Raw genomic sequence first — 23,987 nt, 5'->3', positions numbered from 1 at the left:
AACCACATGCTCTCTTTCCAGGGGAGGCTGAAGAGTGCTTCTCACAGTGATGTAAGGACTAAATCCTTCAGATCAATGTGTCTTGTCTCTCTCCTCTATGTCTTTGTCTCTTTCCTTCAGCCCCCAGTCAAACAAAGCAGTGGAAATATTGATTTTTCACTTTTGTTTCACACCACCTTCCCTTGTAAAGATATTTATAGGCTGTGGAACTTTGCCAGACATGTTAAAGAGACGGCACTTCAGGCCTTGATATATCTTACGTTGAGGGATGGTCTTATATTTTTATTGTCCCACCTTTTGTTTATTACATGATGAAGCATTTAGCTAGCTCCTATGATTGTGTTTTTCAGCTCCCTCTCCAGTGCAAGATAAGCCACTTCCCCTGATCCGACTTTTTCACTGTGTGTTTGTGAAGACTTGTGCAGGAATGTCTTGGAATGAATTGAACCCAGATGAGTGTGATAGCAGCACTTGGAGGATTCATTTTAAGCGGCTTTAGAGTGACTGCTGATGAATGTGTGTGTCAGAATCGTCGCTGTCCTCTGTGTGACACTGAGCTGTTTGCTGCTGCTGCTCAGGGTTTTGTGACAATAACGACGCTTCTCTATATCTACCTGTCACTTTCTGTCTCATCCAGGGCACTCAGCTCATCTTTAATGCTGCCAAGGAGCTGGGACAGCTCTCCAAGCTCAAGGTATCAGAGAAAGCAACCAGAACGTTTACCAGTACCGTCCTCATGTTGCTTTGTCGATCTGTTCTTCAGGAGCATATGGTTCGCGAGGAGGCCAAGGCGCTGTCACCCAAGCAGTGCGCGGTCATAGAGCTGGCTTTGGACACCATCAAGGTATGGCAACTCCCACAATAATTTGAGTGAAGGCTCACAAAAGTCTTGGTTATATATGAATTGATTGACGACGCTGGTCTTGGACTGGTCCAAGTAACATAATCACACTGATCCTGGATCCATTTATTTCATTTTAGAGTCCATAGATGTGTGTATTATTTGCTGCTTAACTATGCAGAGTTACGCAAAATTCAACAGTATTTGTAGTGGACACCCATGAGGCATGTATCACAAAAGCCTGCTGGCTTCATGGTTTGACATTTCTGCATAATTTCTGTGGGATTCACTGATCATGTCGAATGACATTAGGGCCACTTAACCGCATTTAGAATGTTCTGTTTTGTCCATGGTCTTCTCCTCTATTACAGAACACCACAGCACCCACTCAATGACCCAGAAAGACACCCACACATGCGCTCCATTCCATATGGAGCACAAGATGAAAAGATGCTTCATTTAAAATCAATAAGAAAAACAGATTTAAATATTAGGTTACATTTGCTAAAAGGAAAAAGTCTCAGATTTTTAAATAGTGTTATTCCAAAGTGTAATGGCTTTATATTGCGGCACAAATGGAGCTATAATCCCGTCACATTGACTTTCTCTATCTCGTCCTTCTGTCTCGATGCACACCAGCAATACTTCCATGCGGGCGGCGTGGGCCTGAAGAAGACTTTCCTTGAGAAGAGCCCTGATCTTTTGTCTCTGCACTACGCCCTCTCGCTCTACACACAAGCCACCGACAAGCTTATAAAGACTTTTGTTCAGTCGCAGAACGCACAAGGTAGGCTCTTTTACCTCTGGGCTTGGCCTGGCCACAGTCTCCTGTTGGTGAAGCATTTTCCCAAATGTGTTTTTTAAAAACAAATTCATAGAAAATCAAAGCTGCACACCCCCTGAGTCTCTTGATCCAGATGATACATAATCTACTATTTTCTTCATGATCTGACATGCACTTGTAATGCAGCTGAACAAACAGCCTCCTACTCTTTCCGATGTTACTCAGCTCCAATATAAAGCATCATCACAGCGGCTGTTAGGCTGGAGGATCCATAGAAAATTCATTGTCTAAATGTCATGTGGGTTTTAGAGGATTCAGCAGCTGTGTTATCGCATGAGGATTGAGAACAGTGAAGTGAAGAGAGCTGACAATAGACACCAGTTACAAATAGGTTTGGTGCCCTCTCTAGATCATGTTCATGGTGATGCATCACTACTAAGGTTGTAGCATACTTTTGTGGCACAAAATATCGCAAAAATAAGTGAATAATAAATACATAAAATAAACATTTGAAGACATACAACAGAGCAAATATTTGTTTTCATATATCCCTCTTTTTGCTCTGCTCAATTATTTACACTAGCCCTTTATGTTTTCGCCACTGCACTTTCTTCCGGGTCCGGCATAGGTTGCCTTTCTCAGCATAATAACAATGACTCACAGGCTTCTTTTCTTCAGAGTTTCAAGCACTCCCATACCACAGTTCTTGAAAACCATTGTGTCAGATCGCGAGTGCTGGAGCCCTCAAGCACCGAGCACTTATGCTTGGTGTCTATGGCAACGAATCTTAGTGGAAGAAATGTAATGTAAAAGAAAAAAGAAAAAAAACAAATAAAGAGCATTAATGAGTCCCTTTTGCAGATCTTCTGTAAATTCATGTCAGTAATTCTGGTGGACTCCTGATATGATGTCACATTTCATTGACATTTTAAGCCAATTTATCAATTGTCTGTCCGAACATTTAAGCTAAATGCATTATTTTTAAAAGTAACCAATGAGACAGGTCAATTAAAATGTGTTATCAAATTCATCATCTTTGTTTGTAGATTTAAATTTTCATGATTATTTCATATCGTGGTCCCTTGTGTGGTCTTTTGTGTCGTTTTGTGAGGTTACTATTTTCCTACATCCCTAATCAGTTCCAGCACTGAGAGATGTTCACCTAAAATGTGCTTTTTCAACCAAATTTACTACTTAGTTTTATATTAAAATAATTGACGGTGGTCCAGATCATTTACAAAACTGAATCATTTCTTCCTTTTCACATAGTTCTTGCAAAATTGAGCTGAATATGTCTATAACCTTCCAAATTATTTTAACACAAACCAACACATTACCTCCTTGGCGCAGGTTAATAGGTGAATCTGTTACTTAAAATAGTATTGCTCCTCCATGCAGAGGTCACACTGTCAAACTGTAAAATGTTTTAGCATCTTTAGCTTTCATCTTAGAATCAGAATCAGAATCAGAATCAGAAACAGAATCAAATTTATTGCCATGGTCAGTGGGGAGCCCACTGACTAGGAAAGTGCCTTGGAATAAAGTGCAACAAAAAACAAATAAAATAAAATAAATAGAATTAACATTACAACAAGGCTGTTCATGAATTTAACAGTCTGACGGCCGAGGGAAAGAAGCTGTTCCTGTGACGGGAGGTTCTGGTCTGGATGGACCGTAGCCTCCTGCCAGAGGGAAGAGGAACAAACAGTCTATGTCCAGGGTGAGAAGGGTCGGCTCTGATCCGACCTGCACGTCTCTGGGTCCTAGAGGCATACAGGTCATGAAGAGGTGGCAGGCTGCAACCGATCACCTTCTACAATAGAACTAGATATATATATATATATATATATATATATATATATATATATATATATATATAACTACAAACTCTTAAAACAGTTGAGTCCAAGGACACAGAAAGTGATTTAACAATGGTATCAAATGAATTAATGCCAGTTAAAATAGGATCTACTGTATGTGTTGCATCCACATTTTGCTTCTTAGTCTTAATCACCTCTGCTCCCCGCAAATGCCTACATTAATATTGAAACAATTGACCTTAAGAGAAAGAAAGAAATCAAGAGGAGTGGAGGTGGGCTGTGGGTTTGTTGCAAGACGAAAGCATGGAAGCTCAGTGTAGTCTGCATTGGAGAGCTGACTCGATCACATTGGGATGCCGGTGACATCTGTGGGCATTTCTAATCTACAGTTACCTCAGACAAGCCTGCAGAGAGTTTAGAGCAGACAGAGGCAGGTCATTTTCAACTAGCGTTTTCAACTATGTTGTAGTGATGACTGTGTCAAAGGTGAGGGGGGGAACTCAGCCTCCCGGTGAGGCAGAATGTCACTGTTGTTTCTGTTCTGTAATCCAACTTTACATGTGTGCGTGTCTCTTTTCTCTCCGTCCACTCACCCCCTCCACCTCTCTCTGGCCCAGTGTTCGGCGGAAAGGGGGTGAGGTTCACCACTAGTGAGGATGTTTACCCAGAAAAGGGTATGTGTGTCAACCAGGTCCAGAATTTGAGGCCTCCAGGACTCACAGAAAGTCTCCAAATCCAAGCCCCCTTCACCTCTCATGTGCATCCTGACTCCTCCCTGCCTGCCTTCTCTCATCCCAACAGAGAAACTGCAATGGAATCCTTTTATCAACCCTCACACACACGCATCTTTGTTAACCAGCAGCAATGTTGACTTGCATGTAACATATACACTGATGTCTGTAAGTATGGATCTGCGTTGAATACATACTTCACCTGTATGTATGAGCAGACAGCGACGCATGATGGACAGACATCAGACAGGAGGGATAGAGGGTGCATTGTTGAGGAACGCTAAGTCGGCATGATGTCAGTGCGAGGGCCAGCGTGACTGAGTGAGCGCGTGGGCGAGTCGGTAGAGCCCGTCTTGCTAGTCCACTGTATTTTTATCTAGCAGGGAGAGGCAGCCCGTCTGCTTGTTATCACCTACTTTATTCTAGAGTGATATCATGAAGATAAGTCTGACTGGGGGGGGTATCTGTCCTTCTGTGTGACACACACACACACACACTCACACTCACTCACACATTTGACCAGCAAACAGAGCAGCAGTGTGGAGAGCTCAGATCGAACCAATCACAGAGGCTTCCCCAGGGTCAGCCGGTCTGACTCCTGTCATGTTGGATCAGTTTTAAAAGACACGACTCTTAGTCACAGCTTAGTCACTGTGCTGATGCACTCGCAGTCAGCATTGTTCATCTGCACATTTGCAGAAGCTACATTTTATCAAGTGAAGTTTTGGTTATTGATGAATTCAAACCAACCTGAACTCAACTCCCTGCCTCCAGCTTCTTCACCAGAGCTCCAATAGTGAACATTTCTCTGAGCCGCCCAGCTAAAGCCCTTCATCCTCCTGGCAGATGGGCGGCTGATGCTCTCTTTGGTCGCGTTGGCAGCAAAGCCATCAGACCAACAACGCTCCCCCGGAGAGTTGCAGCGAGGTGCCTGCCAGGAACACTCTGCTTTCCTCCATACACCTTGTTTTGTGGGCGATTGCTCCACAAACTCGCAGGCTGCCGCCTGTCGCCGCAGAGATATTGGTGACAGAGCGAGGACGCTAATTAAAACACTGGGAGGGAATATCCATCTGCTTGCGCCTGTCGTCGTGTGGATCGTCATTACTTGTCCACATGAAAACCAGGAGAAATCAGTTTACAACTTAGACGGAAGTGAAGGCTGTGAGCAGGCGACGCTGACATCTCCAGCTGTGCCTGCGAAAAACGCTGCACTGCATTTGAAGGTGTATAAAATAGACACAGACAGGGCTTTTATTTGTTGGTTCCCACAGAAGTTTTCCACTTCTGTGGAGTCTAGATGTTATGAAATTTACAGATTTGTCAACAGATGAATCAGCTGTCAGACAAACTCTCCATTCCTGGACAGTTTGTTTCTTTGTGGACAGAGGTTGCCCCGGGGAAATATACACCTCAAGTGCATTGTGACGGCAAGGATTCTCCCTGGCTTTAGTTCAAGTTTGACCCGACTATCTGTACTTGAAAATACACCTAACATCCGACTTTTTTTTTTTTTTTTTTATTCAATGTCTGGCATCCTGTACAACAGTTACGGCAGCACACTATCCCAGCATCTCAGTCTCACACAGCAATCTACAACTACAGTAGCACCTATAACCCTTGCGTCGGCTACTCTGAATGGCATTTGTCCAGTCTGACTTACAACTGGTTGGTCGGAACCGATCCCAGTCGTAAGTCGGATGTTATGTGTGGAAACCTCAGGTTTCTATGTCAAGTTCCACCGAGTTGGGCAACTTAAACCACAACCCGTTTGCTGTCTGTGAGACTGAAGGCTGAGTTGGAGGTGGGGGTGCACTCACACACACACACACACACAGAAGAGAACTTGGGAGTCAAAGGCTGATGAAGCTTTTTGTATTCGGAGGTAAATGCGTGGTAAGTATGAAGGATTTAGCAAAAAGACTGTTCATATATGAGCCGCTTCACATGGTTTTCTTCTGAAGCTGCCAGCCAGTCGCATCATTCATCACCAACAGTCTTTCTTGCCTTCTCTCGTGCTCGGTTTTCTTCCCCAGGGAATGTCCAGACCCATCTGAGCATGTCCTGACCCGATCTGTGATGGGGGTTCCCACACCGCGACCCTCTCCAGCTCATTTCCTCTCTTCGACTCTAACTGACCCTGCATCCCCAAACAGAGAGGTCCGAGTGTCTATGAGTGGGCAGCTTTTTATTCTGGCACCATTCAAAAGATTTGTGAATATTTCTTCAGCACCACGGATCAAAATTCAAATGCAAGTCCCGATTCCCACTTATAAGCGCTCCGACCTTCACTTCAGACCACAGCATGAGCACAAGCCACTCTTTCTGCTTCATTTTCGTCTTGATAGACTTTGGTGTGGCTGTTCGACAAACACATGAAAGGAGAACATCTGCGTTTGAAAATGTGAAGCAGAAGAGGCTTGTGTTCATGTTCGCTATCTTCGGGTGATTCTGTTTCTCTGAAAAGGAGTCTGATTGACGTACTGGTGTCCTGACAGGATCTGGAGTGGACGATGCTGTCGGCGAGGTGTCCATCCACGTGGAGATCTTCACTCACCCCAACACTGGAGAGCACAAGGTCACCGTGAAAGGTAACAGTTTCCTGAAATACCTCCTTCTCTGCATCCCATTTTCTGTCTCTTGGGGTGAACGCTGACCTGATGGAGGAGTCTTCATTTTTTTTTTTTGGTCAGAGGGGATTCCCACACTGCAGCCAACGCTTGTTTATCACTGAATGTTAATTCATCCTCTGTCTGTCTGTCAGTTGTTGCGGCCAACGACCTGCGATGGCAGACGCAGGGAATATTCCGTCCATTTGTGGAGGTCTTTATCATCGGCCCCCACCTCAGCGACAAGAAGAGGAAGTACGCCACCAAGTCCAAGAACAACAGCTGGGCTCCCAAATACAACGAAACATTCACATTGTGAGTCTGAGCGATAACAACAATGCTGTTTGTGACTTTGTACTGACGTGCGGATGCTTTGGTCGGCAGCACCTTGAGCAGTGAGGTGGGCCCTGAATGCTACGAGCTGCAGGTGTGCGTGAAGGACTACTGCTTTGCCAGAGAAGACCGAACAGTGGGGATGGCCGTCCTGCAGCTGAAGGACGTGGCGTCCAAGGGCAGCGTGGCCTGCTGGCTGCCACTGGGTCGGAGAATCCACATGGACGAGACGGGGCTCACCGTGCTGCGCATCCTCTCCCAGCGCAACAACGACGACGTGGCAAAGGAGTTTGTCAAGCTTAAGTCCGACCAGCGCTCGGCAGAGGAGGGCCGGAGCTAAAACTGGTCATGAGCGAGCCACTGCCGGAGCGTCCGGTGTGGCCACAGCAGAGTTGCGATGAGAATCCAGCGAGTCATCATCATGAGTCCACGTCATTCTTTGCCTCTATCCAGATCATTGCAAACACATCAGTCAAGTCAGGGTGAAAAATTCTCGCTGGCCTTTAACGCGATCACCGATCTGACCGTCCTCTCAGAGAGCGCCGACGTATGATCGCTGATGTATGCCAAGCACAACAGGACCACCTGACCACCATGGGTGCATCCAACATTCCAACTATCCCAGATTTGTAGTATAAGTAAATGTACATGTAAGTACTGCTTTATCTATGTTGATAGCTACATATAAAGATGTAAGGACAGGTTTAGAGATGGACGCCACGGTTGGTCCTCGTCTGTCCCTCTATCAGAGCACACTGCCTGACACCCTCAATGCCTTCTGTCTCGTCGACCCTTTTTTTGTTTTTATACGTGTGTGTGTGTGTGTGTGAGTCGAGTGTGTTCTCGTGGCTGTCATCACAGAGGAGTGTTTCAGATCAAGTGATGTTTACTCTGTTTGTTAATGTAAACATTCCAGGCGGCCCTGCGATAGATTAGAGTCTCCACAATCCAGGGACGAAGCACAAATGACTCGCGACGGCGCTGCAGGTGCTGCAACTGGGAAGTCAGACCTCTACTTTAAGGGCTGCAGATCCAGACCTGGTCGGGTTTGGTGATAACATTTCGCAGAGGGTCAACGCCTCACTAGTCAGTTTAGTGTGACATGCATGGACCTCGCAATTTATATCATCGCTATGGAATCAGAAGAGTCAAGGCAGATACACAGAACTCATATCATGTGCTGTCCAAATGTGAAGTGGCAGGGACGGGTGCCAGCACCGCGGGGTCTGAGGGAAATAGTGGAGCACGGTATAAGCTTGTCTTGTTCACTTCTCAGGGTGAGATTGATGGGAATTCGGAGCAGATGTGGAGTGCAGCAAAAGATTAGCTGAGCCAAAAGGCAACACTCCTTTAATGTCCGTTTAGCAGCTCCTCTATGAAACCGGACTTTGGGTGCCATCAGGTTCCACCCACTGCCAACACAACTCTTCGAGAGGGCTTCAGCAACTGTACAAAAAAATTGTGACTCCTCACTAGTTTACTTCAGTTCAATGATGCAAGATCCTGCCACCAAGTGGGAACGCAGTCTCTGTCGTGCTTTAGGATAACAGGGTTTCCAGTCTAGTCCCCCCCTAATTCTTCTGTCTTCAATTCTTCAATCTCTATGCATCTCATCCAGTCATTCAGCAAGTCAAGGTCTTTCACCGTTTACAGTATGGATTTTGTCTTACTCGAGCACCCAAGAGCTGACGGAGATTTTGAATCGCTTTTTTACTACCACCCGCCACAGCGTAGCGATACCATTGACTTGTCAATAGAGAAGTGTGCCGCTCTTCGTGGTTGTGTAGCTGTTGAAAGGTGTGCACTTCAGACCAACAGATCACGTAGAACCACCTAGATTTGAATTTCTGGGGCGTATACTGTCTTTGAGTGACATTTGCACAGTCTTTTATCAATGGTACGTCAATGTCAATTCTGAGAATGCCACGAATAAAACCTTGATTTCATGCAGATGTGGAGGATGAAATGTCGGCATGTGAGATGCTAGTGAGGGAGGAAGTAGACACGGGAGCACAACAAAAAGCACAGAAACCACACGCAGGCAGCCGTGCATGAACTGCCGCACTGGCCCGACCACCTGGGCGTCCACCGGTCCCTTAACTTTCAGGAGTGGTGCATGATGGGAGCAATGAAAACAAACAATTGTGTTGTGCCAGCACGCAAAATGATTTGATGTTCTTGCCAAATGTCGTCTGTTATTTTGATATTTCCATATGGTTTACTATTTTTGAAATGTTTGTGAATATATAAATATGTATTACTAATGATGTGTCGTGGTACCAAGTACTCGCATGGGAATTTTTTTATACACAAGATGTTTGTAATTTTTTTTTTATTATTATTCTTGGTGTTGAAGAGAAAGAGGCTTCGGTCTCATTGAGTTTCTGCTTCGAATAAATTGTGGAAATTTATTTATTTGCTTATTTATTTTTGTTGTGCATGACCCATACTGCAATACTCATGGCAAGTATAGGGGGCTTCTTTTCTTTAAGGAGAGTCTCATAGTGTAAAGTAAGGGAAGCCTGACACTCAGATGCAGAACCAGAGAGTTGAGGGTAGCGCTCACAGCCAATCACACGACTTCATCCCTTCAGCTACACAACAGAAGGCCTGTCATCTCATCGTCTCCAGCAAGCGGTTTGAGTATCGGGTTGTTACACTTATCACTGCCAAAAAAGTTCTCCAGAAAAATGAGGTCAGCACCAAAAAATGGAGTCTGTAAGTGAATCAAATGAAAACAATATAGTAGTACACCTTCCAGGCCAGCATGTGGCGAGCATTACATGTGTGTGGGTCACACGAAGTTACACAACAATGGGTGACAAGAAAAGGACTTGAAGTTGGTAATGAAGGACAAAGTGTACATTTAAAGGGTCAATCACCCTAAACCAGTGAGTGAATGCTACTTGAGCATTTGGGACCAAATCAGAGGTTACTAGGGGGAGGTGGTTCTTTTCCCTCACATGAATTAAACAGTGTGATTCATCAGGTTCTGCGTAGGAAGGAAAGCTTGAGGCAGTCAGGAATGACTAAGTGGTCAGAGGAGATCATGTCTGGGGGGCTGTAATGGAAGGTGACAGGAAACACCCTCCTGACGTCCACCAGCATCTGAGAAGGTCCCGTGGACTGTCCTTTGAGGAGCCTCTGGAGGAGCCACATCACGATGAGACACACACCTCCAGCATTAAGCGAACGGCTGATGTCCAGAACCAACCTGAACGGTTTGGATGAAACCTTTGGAGACTCTCTCCTCGTGGTCGCTGTGGGGCGTGTAGACGGTCAGAATCCTGACTATCTGCGGAGGAAAGAATGGGTTCATTCTATTTCCAACGAAACTAAGGAAATGCAATTGAAGATTACACACAACATCTATGTCACTGATATTTCCATATCTCAGTTTATTGGAATTAGTGTCAAGTGTCAATTTCGTCATGAAGATATTCAGCACCTGTGTTTTGATAGCCACAAATGAAATTAAAAAAAAGGGTTAAGTGAGAAGAATATTCAAATTCCCCTTTAACTGAATTTTGAATCCATTTTACTTTAACATCAAAACAAAGTTAGAGAAGTTGAGCTTTTATTAACATCATTATTATTATCATCCTCAGCAAATATCATATACACAAATCCGAATAAACCGCGATTGCAATGGAAGATATGACAAATTATTTTTTTCTTTTATAAAAAAAGAAAGAAAGAAAGAAAAGGGAGAAGTGCTCTACCTGCTGGCAGGTTAACGCAGTGCAGGTCTGAGCCAGCGCTTCAGCATCAGCGGGAGTCTTCTTATCCGCCTGCAGGAGTTGAGCAGCCTGGATCAGCGGTTCCAAAGTGGCCACAGCGCCACCTGCCTGTACACCGCGGCTGCGCAGCCAGTCTTCCACCTGGCTCACGTTGTAGCTGTTGAAATGAAACAATCAGCCCCTCGCTAGGTTGGAGTGAAACTGAGCTTTGTTTTGTGTCCTCAAAGCTCCACACAGTAGAAGAATGCCAGGTGATCCAGATCTACTTCTTCCAAACGGAACCAGAACTATGGTTATTTCTCACCGTATCTGCATCCCACGACTCCAGCAGCACATGTCTTTGCGCAGCAGCAGACTGTTGAGAGCCGAGGCGGAGATGAGGTAGGAGATCTGGAGAAACGCCTGCTCCTTCAGTCTGGACGGCAGATCCTGGTGGGTCAAGGCGTCCAGAAGAGCGTCCAGCTCTGCCAGCACTGCCTTCACGGTGAGACCTGTGGCCCTGGGCTCGGAGCCGGCACGCTTCCTCAGCCCACCCGGCTTAACAGGAGCGCTGGAGAGCCCCGGGATGGTTTCACTCTCCAGCACAGCAGGGACTGAGGAGGAGGGCGTGTTAAATGGGCCGACCCCACAACTTTTGGTGGAGGAGACTCGCACCAATGAGGTTCTGCAGTCGCTTCTCTGTGATGGACAGCAGCTGCTGGTAGGCCTGGATGCAGAGATCACTCAGGGTGCCGCCAAGGTCACTCAGGTCACAGGTCAGAGGCTTCACTCCATCGGAAGCAAGGAACTGAAATGAGCAACCGCTCAGGTTATCTGGATTCAAACATACAGAGGCATATCTCGGGTCACCTTTTGGGCCGAGTGCTGGGTCAACAGGTCATGAAGCAGAGAGGCGTTTTTAAGCCACAGCGCCGTCATCTTCATGTCACTGCTGTGCTTCTGCAGACACAAGAACAGGTTCATGGTTTGACAACTGCATCGATGATGCACTTGAATAGTTTTGAAATTGTAATTTATCTTCAATTACACACTCTTCTCTCAAACCTACAAACCTCATGTCCTCCTTCACCACCTCCATCAATCTCCTCTTTGGCCTTCCTCTCCACCTTCTGCCTGGCAGTTCTAACCTCAACATCTTCATCTACCATTGTACTGTCTCTCTCTCCTCTGTACATGTCCAAACCATCTCCATCTAGCCTCTCTGACTTTGTCTCCTAAACACCTGACCACATGTGCTGTCCCTCTGATCTACTGCTTCCTGATCCTATCCATCCTGCTCACTCCCAGAGAGAAGCTCAGCATCTTCATCTCTGCTACCTCCAGCTCTGCCTCCTGTCTTTTCCTCAGTGCCACTGTTTCCAAACCATATCCTTTTGTACACCTTCCCTTTCATCCTTGCCGACACCCTTTTGTCACACATCACACCTGACACTTTTCTCCAATGATTCCATCCTGCCTGGACCTGCTTCTTCACCTCATTCTCACACTCTCCACCACCCTGGACAGTTGAGCCTAAGTACTTAAAATCCTCCACCTTTTTTATCTCTACATCCTGTAAGTTCACCTGTCCGCTTGGGTCCCTCTCATATTCCGTCTTACTGCGGCTAACCTCCATTCCTCTCCTTTCTAAGGCAAACCTCCACCTCTCTGGCTTATCTTCCACTTGCTCCCTGCTCTCACCACACATCACAATGTCATCTGCAAACATTATCGTCCAAGGGGCTTCTAGTCTAACCTCATCTGTCAACCTGTCCATCACCATGGCAAACAAGAAGGGGCTCAGAGCCGAGCCTTGGTGCAGTCCCACCTCCACCTTGAACTCCTGTGTTACACCTGCAGCACACCTCACCACCGTCTTCATATCATGATCAGATGAATAAAGAAGCAGTTTTGACAGAAGCCGCTTTAATCCAAATTTACCTTCAGAGCAGCTTTGATAGCAGCGACGGCAGCACCGCAGAGAGCGCGAGCCCGGCTCTGATCTCCGGTGCTGTCCACCTGTTGAACACACAGGAACAAGATGCTGGCTGGCAGGCCAGGGGAGAGAGACAGGGCGACGTCCGCGCGGATGTCTAGGGAGGAACACCCGCGTCAGTGACACTGATCCAGCGGCAAAGACTGGACACTTCAAATTCCCATTTTCAAGATCATGCCTCCCAGAATAAGTGTTGCATCTCGTGGTCTTGTTCATGAGTGAGAGAAAGATGACGCATCAGGATTGGTCAAGAGTCTTTAACAAGTCTTCAAACAGTCTTCGGTGACACTGGATGGCAGCACCTCACTAACTAAGAGCCGGAGCAGTGGTGAGGCAGGAGAAGCAAGTTTCACCTGTGATGAGATTCTTTATGAGTTTGCTTTCATCACGTTTCCGACACTCCAGTAAACCAGTGATCGCCGGCGGCTTCGGCTGAGTCAGCGACGCTCCTGCGGTCAGCACGGACGGAACAACTGTTGAGAGCAAATATTGCAGCATGTTTCAAATAAAGGGGAAGAAAAGAAGTCAGACGCGTTTCAGAGGCTTCGTCACCTTGAGACAAGAGTCGCCTGAGTGTAACGGTGCCCTTCAGCGCCTTCAGTTCGGCTCTCAGCCGCTCACACTCTCTCTCTCTCACCTCCAGAGCCTCCTACACACCAGCAGATACTGAGTCACCAGGTGTCCAGCAAATTCAGTATCTTCATTTTTGAAACCTATCCATGGTCTTTTTGTGGGGAGAAAACACAAACGCCACTGAGCACCTGCAGCTGCGACGCAGCAGAACCCGACGTCGCATGGCTGAGCTGGAGCTTCACATCCTCCAGGTCTTTCTCCCACTGACTCTGCTGACTGCGCAGCTGGCTCTCCAGAAGTCTGGTCAAAGAAACATGCTGATGGAACTGAATAGAAATAAAACCCCCTTTGTGAAAGTGGTGTCAGCTGACTTGTTGGCCACTCGAACAGCATCATAAGCGTGTGCCAGATCCTCCGCCTTCTGCTTAACGGCCGTGTCCTTGGCCACCTCCATCTTCTCCATCAGCTGATCCTGACAATATCAATGACTGCGAGAAGACAACCAACATTGGTCAGGAGAGTCAGTCCTTACCATGGGTGTTTCAAAACTCCACGGTGAACCCATTCTCTCAAAGGTGGGGGACACCACACTGGTCCTCCGAACCTCCTCAGGCGAAGGGAAGGCAGAGGGAAAGGGTGAGATGGAGAGAGGGGTGAGAGACTGGGGAGAGCAGGGAGAGGAGGGGGAGAGAGGCTCGAAGTTGAAACTCTGAGAGGAGTCTGTCCGTCTGTGGCCACTGCGCTGTTGTTGGGCACGGAGAGCAAATCAGATGTTTGACGGAGCCATGAAGAAGACTGGTCCGGTCCAAACCTCGGTCAGCAAACTCATGTCTCGCAGGTTGTCGTATCGCTGCTCCAGTCTGGTGAACTCCCTCAGGAGACCCTGATACTTCCGCTTCTCTTCGTCCAGCTCTGACCTGACGGCGGCTGCCTCCTCAGCTGCAGCTTGATCCACACGTTCTGCACACACACAGAAGGCGTGTGAGATGTATGATGTCAGGACAACAAGGATGTTTCAGCTGGACACCTTTCTGTGCCGCTTCCTGATCCAGCAAGCGATCAGCAAGCTCGTCTCTGGCCTTCATGACTGTGTCCTTCTCCTTCTGTAGCGCCGCCACCTCCTGGAGCCATCCACAAACACATGCACTAGAAGCTCCAAAACACCCGTTTGAAAGTCCAGCTGTAACCTCAGCCGACCTGTGTGAGCAGCAGGATCTCCCTGGCGGCCTTCTCCTCCGCCTTCTTCTGCTCCTCCACCGACTTTTCATCGAAACTGATGAGCGGCTTCTCATTTTTCTGACTTTCTAGTTTGAGAATCTTGGCCCTCAGCCCCTCCAGCTCAGCGGCGCTGGCCTCTCTCTCTAAAAGCAGGACTTCCTTCAAGGCAGCTTTCTCCTTGGCCTGCACACCAAACATGTCCAGTCCCAGCAGCACATGACGTGACTCCTGCCTGGCCACTCACCTCCTGGTCCGCCCGCAGCTGCAGCTGTATCAGCTTCACCTCCATGCCCTTGTGCAGCTCCTTGTACCGCTCCACTGAGCGAGCTTCAGTCTTTAGCTTCAGCAGTTCTCTTCGAGCGGCTCTTCGCCGCACGCAGCACTGCATGAACACCACCGCGGCGCGTTTCCTCAAGTAGTCCTTCCTGGCTAACCAGCCGCGCACCTGGGCCTGAACCAGCACGGCGGCTCGCTCTGCCAGGATCTGAGGAGCAGGAACAGAACTCTTTAGACGAATGATGGAGACAGGAGGAGGAGCCCACTGACCTGTCGGTACTTGCGGCGGGTGAGGGTGCCTCTGATGAAGGCCTGAATGGTGACGGTGGCCTGGCGGACCATGAGGAACAAGTGCCTGTGCAGCAGCATGCGGTAAGTCTTCTGAATCACCAGGGCAGCTTTGGTGTATCGCAGGATCAGAGCTTCTCTGCCAGGAAACAACATAGAAAATCCCCATCACTGAAAACTATGGTCTGACATCTGGAGCTTCAACCACATTAGATGGTGTTTCTCACCGTCTGGCCAGAGCTCCTCTGCAGTAGCTCTGAATGGTGACGACAGCCCACATGGTCCGGCTGTAGTTGACCCGGGCCAGCCATCCCTTGACCCAGCTCTGGATGATCACGGCTGCCTCCCTCAGCCTGTCGGCCCGGAGCCTCTCCAGGAGAGCCACTTGGCCAGCTCGGAAAAACACCTTGGTCTTCCCGAAACAGTACTGCTCTTGATCTGGGATGAGCAGTGGCAGAGCAGAGCGACACAACTGCTGCGGCGCCTTCTGGTGGAGGCCCCTGAGAAGAACCCGGTATCTGCTGAAGAACTCCTCATACGTCCATCTGGATATTGGCACAGAAGACAAGACAGGTTGTTATTGACTCATTCACAAGGTAATTTCCACCAACAAGGGGTGTCTATGATGTTTTTACCACAATTTGTGAATTAATTTTCATGAATAGGAGTTACTAATTTTCAGTTTCTTCATTCACTTGTATGGCTTCTCACCGCAGCAGCACAGTTCCTAAACATTGGGGGAAAAACACAACTTACCTCAAATATAAATGAACTTTCAAGTGACAGTGGTGACAAAACATGTTGTCATTGTCCATTCATCATGGTGAAGGTTTCACACAAGCAGTGCAAGTTCAATTCCCAGTCTTAGCTTTTACCAAAAGGCCACACAATTCTTTTCAAAGAATGTTGAAGTGGCTCCAAAACTAATCTAGTTTTTGATGATCTGCTCAGTCTGAGGTCGACATTGTTAAAAGTTCTCCAATGGAAATGGAAAAGCAGGAAAGGAAACCCACTGCAATATTGATTCATTTCTACCAGACCAAGACATGACAAAAGAATAAACATCAACATCATCTGAATGTGTGTCAGTGACGAGGCGGTCAGTAGGCCGGTGACCTGGAAGGATAACCAGCAGCACTGATCCGAATGGTCTCCAGCACCCCACAGGCCCTCAGCTGCTGGACGGTCCGCGTCGGGTCGAACCTCACAAGGAGAAGGAACAGGTTTCAGAACCATGCGGCTTCAATGAAGGATGCAACCAGCAAGTGACTGACAGGAAGGGCTCTTTCAGATCGTTGGGTTTGATGCAGCGGACATAATGTGGAGTGGTGCTGTTCAGCGTCTCCATCAACATCTGCAAGGACTGTCGGAACTGCGCGACACAGACCAGTGGTTATGAAAGGCCCATCTGAGGGAGCCGTGAGCAGGGAGCTCACCTGAAAGCCCACGGTGAGCTTGTGTTCCCGGGCGGCTCTTTTCCCAGAGCGCATGCTTCCGTTGGTGACTGACGGGACACTTCCTGGCAGCTGGAACAACTCAGCCACCAGTTCAGACTGAGACACAGAATTAGTCAGTGAATTTAGAATCATAACACAGTTGTGCTTAATACTTAGATGGTGGATCTTCTGCTTATTATTATACTGGACTGCAGGGAGCTGGAGTCTCTACCTGCTACTTGAGGCGAGGAGTGGAGGGCACCGCGTGCATAGATAGAGTCAAAACTACGGACAGACTGAGTCTAAACCTCAATCCACGAGAGGATAAAGGCTTTTAAATTCCACTTATTCTTACATTTATTATGATCGAAGTTTTTGTTCAGCCAAAACATAGTCATATGTTCATGAAAATCGGTTGATGTTTCCATTTCTTTTTAATGTTCCAGTGAAAACCTTAACAACTCAACACCTATAATGTTCGAGTCTAGTTTCATGGTGCAATGGGTCCAAGCAGACACTAGGGGGCAGTAGCGACGCTGAGCTCATACAGGAGACGCAGAAGAGGCGGTGCGTGTTTAAAATGAAACTGTCAAAACGTATTTTAAAGATTATTTATTACTCTTATTAGATTCTTTGTCACGTTTTATCCAGTCAAAATGACTGAATTTTGCCTATTTTGATGGCCGGAGCTGGTCATGTGACTGGAAGTACTCGACAGCACAATGAAAAACAATGAGGGGAACTAACACCAAAACGTTTGTCAAGCCAAACAAACCAACAGAACACCACCAACATCTGATCAATTCTGTGAAGCCAGCTTGTTTACGAACAATCCTGGAAATACAGTCTCAGTCTGTTGATATAATATCAATATATTTATATTACAAAGGGAATAAATGGAGAATAATTAATGAACAAACAAACTCAAACTTGTTCCTTGAAGGATTTGAACCTCCTCAATGTGAAGATGTTTCAGATGTTTCACTATATCAAACACTTCCTGAGTTTTAGTGGTGCTTCCTACCTGACTCGCTTTCAAGATATTAATGAGTTCTTCGAACACAGTGTCCCGGTTTTTGTCCAGAAAGCCGCCACATTCGTACTGCACCTGTGTGAAAGCAGAAGGAACATGGACCAGGCAAGTGACTACTTGTATTTGGACAGAAGTCGGTCCCTCACCGTGTCAGCAAAGTGCAGTATAATGAAGGCGCTGTTGGAAATGCGAGGCTTCATGAAGTGAGGGTGAGGTTTGCCGCCCAGGTGCTGGTCGTACAGCTTTCGAGCCCAGTTGTCATCCGAACCTTTAGGCATCTGATTGAAAGCACAGATTCAGCAGTCAGATTTGGGACCACGTCTGTGGTTGGAGAGGGTTGAAAAAGGGGGGTTGTTATTGGCAAAACAAGACGGGCTTCACCCTGCATTCCTCATCCAGCAGGTCCAACAGACCCAGGTGTCCCTCTATGAGGTCGATACACTGCTGATTGTCACTGAACTCAATCCTGCTCCAGGCCAGCTCCTCACGGACGTACTCTTCCTGCTCCAAGTGGAAGACGTGCTGTTCAAGTTCATGGAAGAGAGATTAACCCCTTAACACCATTGCAATCCAGCAGTCCATGATTTCCATGATCAGCCCAGATACCACTGGTAGTCTCATGTATAAAGCCTAAATCAACACACGACACTCTTGTAATACAAGTTGAAAAAAATGTGTCTTTTAAATTAACTAAAAAACTAAAAAGTCAGTTACTTTCAACCATATAAAATAAGTGTCTCACTAACCATTCCAAAATGCAGAAAAATGCCCACATATTTCTGCATTTACTTGTTCATAAACTGAATTGTTCATGGGTGTGTCTGTGCGTATGTGACCTGCGATGGTTTGGTGACCTGTCTAGCATGTTCCTTGCCCCACACACACTATGTGACTGTCCAGACACACGCCACCCCACATTGGGAGCAATGAGACGATAGTGAACGAAGGAATATTTACACATCAGGAGACATGTAACTGACATCTCACACTTGATGGAACTGTGAAATTCTCATCTTGTTCTCTACACTGCCCAAAAGCAAAAGCTACCTTTAATGAATAAAGGCCATTTAGAACACTGCAGTGATGGCCTCCCACCACTGAACAGCAGTGGTTTCACTTGAGCAATTTCCACCAAGATGTTGTGAACGTGTACTCACCAAATGTGCAAGACGAGAAATACCTAAGATGTTTTGTGTTGAATCACAACTTATATTTTGACATCAACACGGAGGTAAGTGTGATAAATTCCCTTGTTTTGTTGTTGATGAGTTTGGCACGGTGTTAGCCTTTTAAACACAAGTGACTCTCCATTCAGTGAATCCTCTGTCATCATTTGGTGATTCTATCATTAGACCTGTGTGATCCTGCTTCATTGTGTCGACATTGTTTGGATTTGTAAGTTCCATATTTTGCTGTGCGCGAGAACGTAGTCTAACTTACCCTGTTGAACTGCTGTTGAAGTTTTTCGTTTGCAAAGTTGATACAGAACTGCTCAAAACTGTTTCGGTCGAAGGTCTCAAACCTGGCAACGTCGGGAGGATTCACAGAAAAATCACTTTTAGGAAGCCCACACGTCAAACACGGAAAGACACATTTAAACAGGTCACCATGACACCAACCATCAAGCTATGTTTTATATTCCAGCATCGATTTCATGATGTTTTACACTCATCTTTTGGTTGAGCTGGACATGTCTCTTTCTTGTGTACAGTTTACACCTAGTCAAAATGGAAAAAAGATCTTGAACAGCCAACACTGATATACACTGTAATTTCCGAGGGAACGTGGTGTGAGACTTTGTCTTCCAGAGAGAAGTCTGGCTTGTGGTCTTTGTCTCTCCCTGGACATAAATATAATAAAATTAAAAATAAAAAATAAAATAAAATAAAAAATATTTTATTATATTTTATTTTATTTTATGACAGCACTTTATTCCAAAGCACTTTCCTTGTTGGTGTGATCCCCACTGACCATAGCAATAAAGTTGGTTCTGATACTAATTCCTTCAGTATTTCCCATCAGGTACCGCCTTCAGCCTCTCTAGTCACCTTTTCTTGTCCTCATCTGCCACATCCATGAATCTCATTGGTTGGTTCTAACTGTGCTTCTTGTCTTTATGAGTGTCTAAACCACACATTGAGGTAGGTCCCTTTCACACTCGCTGCTACTCTGGGATCACAGACCACTGCTATAAGTCGTCTCCTCACAGTCTGCACTCCGTTCTACCTCGATCATTGTCCAACACACTGGCAGTAGAACACTGGAGCTCACCGGAGAAGAATCAGTGTTAAGTGGTCAGACTGAATGAAGCTTGGACAGGATTATACGAGAGATAAGGATGCAGTTTTAGTCACGTACCCGTATATATCCAAGACTCCAATGAAGGACTTGGCCTTGACCCTCTGTGTGCGCAGAGCAGAGTTGAGCCTTTGAACGGTCCATGTGAACAGCTGACCGTATATGTGTTTAGCCAGAGCATCTCTGGCTTCCACAGCTTGCTGACCAGTCATGGGTTTGACCAGCAGCTCCCCCCCAACAGCCAGCCTACGGTGGCACAGCCAGTGGGCCATCTGAGACCCCTCCACCCCCAATAACTTGGAGAAGATGGCCATAGATCTGTCATCTGCCTGAGAAACAGAGATTATTTTGGAAGCTCCAGTCGGATGCAGCATTTATGTATCTTACGTTAATGTAACTGCGGTCAGAACTTCGCCCACTGGCTTCAATGTCAACATTGCCAAGGTGGAGGACAGCTGCCAGGATACGGAAGAGCTCCATCTGTTGGTCGGGCTGCACACCTGGATCGGTAAAAGCACCCGTTTTCATTATGGAAACAAGTTGAAAGCCTAGCGACTACTGAGTCTCTACCCAGCGTGAGGAAAGCCGTCCGAGTTCGCTCCAGATCTGACAAATCGTGGGTGTTGGGGATGGTCATCTGGCCGCCTTGGCTGGTGTAACGGAACTGCTCTGGAGCGTCTGCAAATCAACACGGTCGCAGCTCAGAGCATGATGAAACATAAGACAGTGTGGAGAACACTGGTCACCTAGATTGAGTGATCTCATTTCAGGCAGCTCTCTGGAGGCACACAGTTGGTAGAAGATGTGGTAGTTCCTCTCAGATGATGCCTGAGATGCAGCCATGTTTACTTAACAAACCTGTGACGTGAGAGAAAGGTGATTTACCTGAAAGACGACTCTGGACTTCTCCAGCAAGTAGGTCCTCATGTTGGCACCGATGATGTCGCCCTTACTCCCAAAACCAATTTCAATGTATTTCCCAAAGCGACTGCTGTTGTCGTTCCTGGTGGTTTTGGCGTTTCCAATGGACTGCAGGAGAATAACGAAAAGAGCTACGAGTCCTGGCCTGAAGCTCATGTATAATCTCACCTCCATGATGGGGTTGGAGGCCAGGACTCTTTCCTCCACACTGGTTTGTTGAGCGGCTCCTCCGACCGCAGCGAAATAGCGCATGGTGAATTTGGCCGAGACCGTTTTACCGGATCCTGACTCCCCACTGATTATGATGGACTGGTTTTTCTCTTCCCTGCTCACATAAACAAAAGCCCCGCACCAGCCCGATACGGTGAGAGGCTCAGGCTCAAGCTGCAGTCCCCCACCTGCTCATGGTGCGGTAGGCTTCCTCCGCCACAGAGAAGATGTGAGGCTCCATGTCCGTCATGTCCTGACCACTGTAGGCGTCGATCACCTCCTGTCCGTATATGGGGAGCTCATCGTAGGGATTGATGGCCACTAAGACAATACCTGAGGGCGAAGCAGGGAGCCGCCATTGTGCAGCCAAGTCATGTTAGTGAGTACACTGTACAAACTACCCGAGACTGTGCTTAGATTGGGTCAGTCCTGACTGATCGTGTGTGGTTTCTAGCACCTTGGCAAACATGTAGAACTTTAAATTGTATCAAAGCGAAAATGGATCCAGTGAATGCAGGAGGAGTGGCCTCTCTGTGAATGTTTAAACCTGCAGTTATGCACAAGCGATATGGCCTGCAATAATGCTGAGGACAGAAGCACACAGAAGCACACAGACTGTGCTTCACTGATACTGGCTGGTGAACAGGAGGACAATGGTGCTCACCGCAGTAGGTATATATGCTGCAGTAATCCACAAATCGAACACGCAGGTTGTGCAGGATTGCAGGTTCATGCAGGAAGCTTAGGGCAGTCAGATCATTTTCTCCCTCTGAGATGTCGGGGTTCCCCAGTGGAGGCAGCTCTGTGAGAGAGCCCACCGGGTACTGGACTTCCTACCAGAACAAAAAAGGAAAATGTCATGAACTTTGATCTCCAGCGCCATGGGTAGCTCTCCCGTATACAGTATGGGGGGCGTAAGGCAAATCTCACCACACCTATATTAGACAAATTTGTTGGTAGTTAGATTTGGTTTCACGTCAAATGCTTTATTTCATGCTGGATTAAGTGAGTACAAGTAGTCACTGAAGCCCTTTTTTTTAACCTGTAGTTTCATCAGCTGCCTTTCTTCAGGAGTTCAATAAAGCATTTTAAAAGTGAAAAATGATCTGTATGTCTGGACATGACATCTGTAAGGACATGTAGCGTTGAACTGTGTTTGTATTTGTTCACTTTCATGACTATTTATTCTTTATATTGAGCAGTGCTAATGCTAATGCTAATAAGGGATGAAAGTTGGTGGTAATGCTAACATCAGCTGACATATTGCATCAAAGAAAGCATTGTTAGTGTATGTTGGTCCAAAAGTAATATTAATACAGATTATGTGACTGAAGATATGCTGAAGATCAGCCACACGTCATAGGTTTGTAGGGCCTTCGCCTGCACTTATGTGGCGCTAATGGTGTCAGACCAAAACAGCAAATGACATTGATGCATGTTAAAAAAAAAAGTGTTTAAAATGATGGAAAAAAGTGCCTTTTATCTTATATTTACTCGTTTTACCAATAATTATGTTGGTGAGATATTTACCACTAAATATCTGATATGTATTAATTATATTGATGTTCTTCAAATAGATGATAACCATACACTGTCATGGCATAATTAGACGTTTTCCTACTTTATTTAATATGTTTAAGTTGAATTCAATAATAACAATAATTCAATCTGCCGTTCTTTCTTTTGGTTGAGGAGCCCTTCCAACAGTCTCAGTAGATAATGTGGCCCAATAATGGTTTTTGTTGTCACATTGACAGGAAATGTGTCCGTTGGACTTCTTCTTCATATCGACTGCAGTAGGTTGAAATGATAATTCATGACTGACAGTTTTCCATAATACACTTTATACCAACGACAAGCTCGAGAAAGTACCTTTGTCCCCTATTAAATAATATGTTAGACTACATGAGCTATATTGAGACTCATTGAAAGACAATATTGTCAGTCTTATTCAGGTTTTTCAGGCAACACCATGTACAATAACTTGATAATAGATGCGTGGTGCAAGCATGTACTATTCAAAAGATTAAGAATTTAATAAAAATGAAATATTTAATACACGTGATTAAAACATATTTCACCTATTCAAACACGTATTGAAAACCTTGTGATTGATGTTTTGCCAGAGAGGATGCTGAGAATCTAATGCAACCAAATGTCTTTGAATCACCGTTCCATCTGAGACTTGAAGCTCTAGATGATTTTCTGCAGGACTGTAGTCACGAAGGATCTGGGCTGACACCCACACGCTGTCTGGGTCAGGAATCCACACACTTGTTCCCTGAGTTCAAGGAAAAGAAGATGATGAAGAGTCTGCAGGACATGGGTTTATGAAATTCTTTTACATAAAACTTTATGATAATGGCTGCACTGGGATCCGCGGCACTTCCTGGCCTCTCCCAGACCAGTTATTTGTCTCCCATCAGCATAAAACACACTTAAAGAGCGTTAAAAATTAACAGTGGTCACCCTTGACTTAACAAGTCGTCATTTCTCACTCTAAATCAGTCAGAAAAGCAAGACTTGTTTCAGCATTTTTACACATACACACAGAAATGCACTTTTAAATCAGAGAATTTCCTTGTGATCTTTTTTTTGTGGTTAAACCATGCATCAATGTGCTCAATACACACAGGCGGAATATAAAGAAAATACTCTTCTTACCTTGGTGTACAACTTGAGAGTCGCCATCTCCACCTTTTAAAAACTCTCACATTCCATCCAGTAAGAACAACTAACACATCACTGCCGGGCAGCCAGTGCGAGTCCCGGCAACTGAACCTGCACTTTGTCCAGCTCCCATAGAAACATGATGACCAGGTTAACTGTTAATCTGCATCCTCAGGTTGTGCAAGTTATCATCTGCCGTCCGCGACTCTGCTGGGGAATTACCACAATAAG

General features: G+C 46.1%; 2 protein-coding genes across 8 annotated transcripts in view; one reads left to right on the top strand and one right to left on the bottom strand.

The window, feature by feature from the left end:
- Positions 1 to 9,525, top strand: part of unc13a (unc-13 homolog A (C. elegans)) — a 33,670-nt gene extending 24,145 nt beyond the window's left edge. For 2 of the 7 annotated variants that reach the window (XM_053876943.1, XM_053876897.1), the window contains 7 exons: positions 638 to 694; positions 764 to 844; positions 1,481 to 1,628; positions 4,063 to 4,119; positions 6,675 to 6,767; positions 6,941 to 7,100; positions 7,170 to 9,525. In XM_053876943.1, coding sequence (XP_053732918.1) covers positions 638 to 694; positions 764 to 844; positions 1,481 to 1,628; positions 4,063 to 4,119; positions 6,675 to 6,767; positions 6,941 to 7,100; positions 7,170 to 7,458 — 885 coding nt within the window. In that variant the 3' untranslated portion in view covers positions 7,459 to 9,525. Of the gene's footprint in view, positions 1 to 21; positions 52 to 637; positions 695 to 763; positions 845 to 1,480; positions 1,629 to 4,062; positions 4,120 to 6,674; positions 6,768 to 6,940; positions 7,101 to 7,169 lie in introns of all 7 variants that reach the window. The other 5 variants (XM_053876935.1, XM_053876907.1, XM_053876952.1 and 2 more) reach the window with 3 other exon arrangements.
- Positions 7,752 to 23,777, bottom strand: si:dkey-110c1.10 (unconventional myosin-Vb). The gene is made up of 35 exons (XM_053857722.1): positions 23,751 to 23,777; positions 23,257 to 23,367; positions 21,751 to 21,919; positions 21,275 to 21,419; positions 21,045 to 21,201; positions 20,841 to 20,984; positions 20,702 to 20,783; positions 20,526 to 20,633; positions 20,343 to 20,455; positions 20,016 to 20,284; positions 19,098 to 19,179; positions 18,039 to 18,179; positions 17,804 to 17,935; positions 17,649 to 17,732; positions 16,625 to 16,741; positions 16,463 to 16,560; positions 16,305 to 16,391; positions 15,416 to 15,733; positions 15,171 to 15,327; positions 14,869 to 15,108; positions 14,604 to 14,807; positions 14,434 to 14,527; positions 14,218 to 14,366; positions 13,939 to 14,148; positions 13,778 to 13,878; positions 13,595 to 13,706; positions 13,386 to 13,482; positions 13,187 to 13,306; positions 12,779 to 12,930; positions 11,708 to 11,797; positions 11,513 to 11,645; positions 11,163 to 11,451; positions 10,841 to 11,015; positions 10,333 to 10,413; positions 7,752 to 10,262 (listed from the first exon to the last, which is right to left on the bottom strand). Exons 1-35 carry the CDS (start codon positions 23,775 to 23,777, stop codon positions 10,104 to 10,106), a joined length of 4,947 nt encoding a protein of 1,648 aa, XP_053713697.1. The 3' UTR covers positions 7,752 to 10,103.
- Between the last annotated feature and the right edge of the window lie 210 nt (positions 23,778 to 23,987).

The sequence above is a fragment of the Synchiropus splendidus genome, chromosome 1 (assembly GCF_027744825.2).
Source record: "Synchiropus splendidus isolate RoL2022-P1 chromosome 1, RoL_Sspl_1.0, whole genome shotgun sequence".
Classification (NCBI taxonomy): Eukaryota; Metazoa; Chordata; class Actinopteri; order Syngnathiformes; family Callionymidae; genus Synchiropus; species Synchiropus splendidus.
Note: the sequence above shows the minus strand (reverse complement) of the source record. Positions and strands in the feature narration are given on the sequence as shown.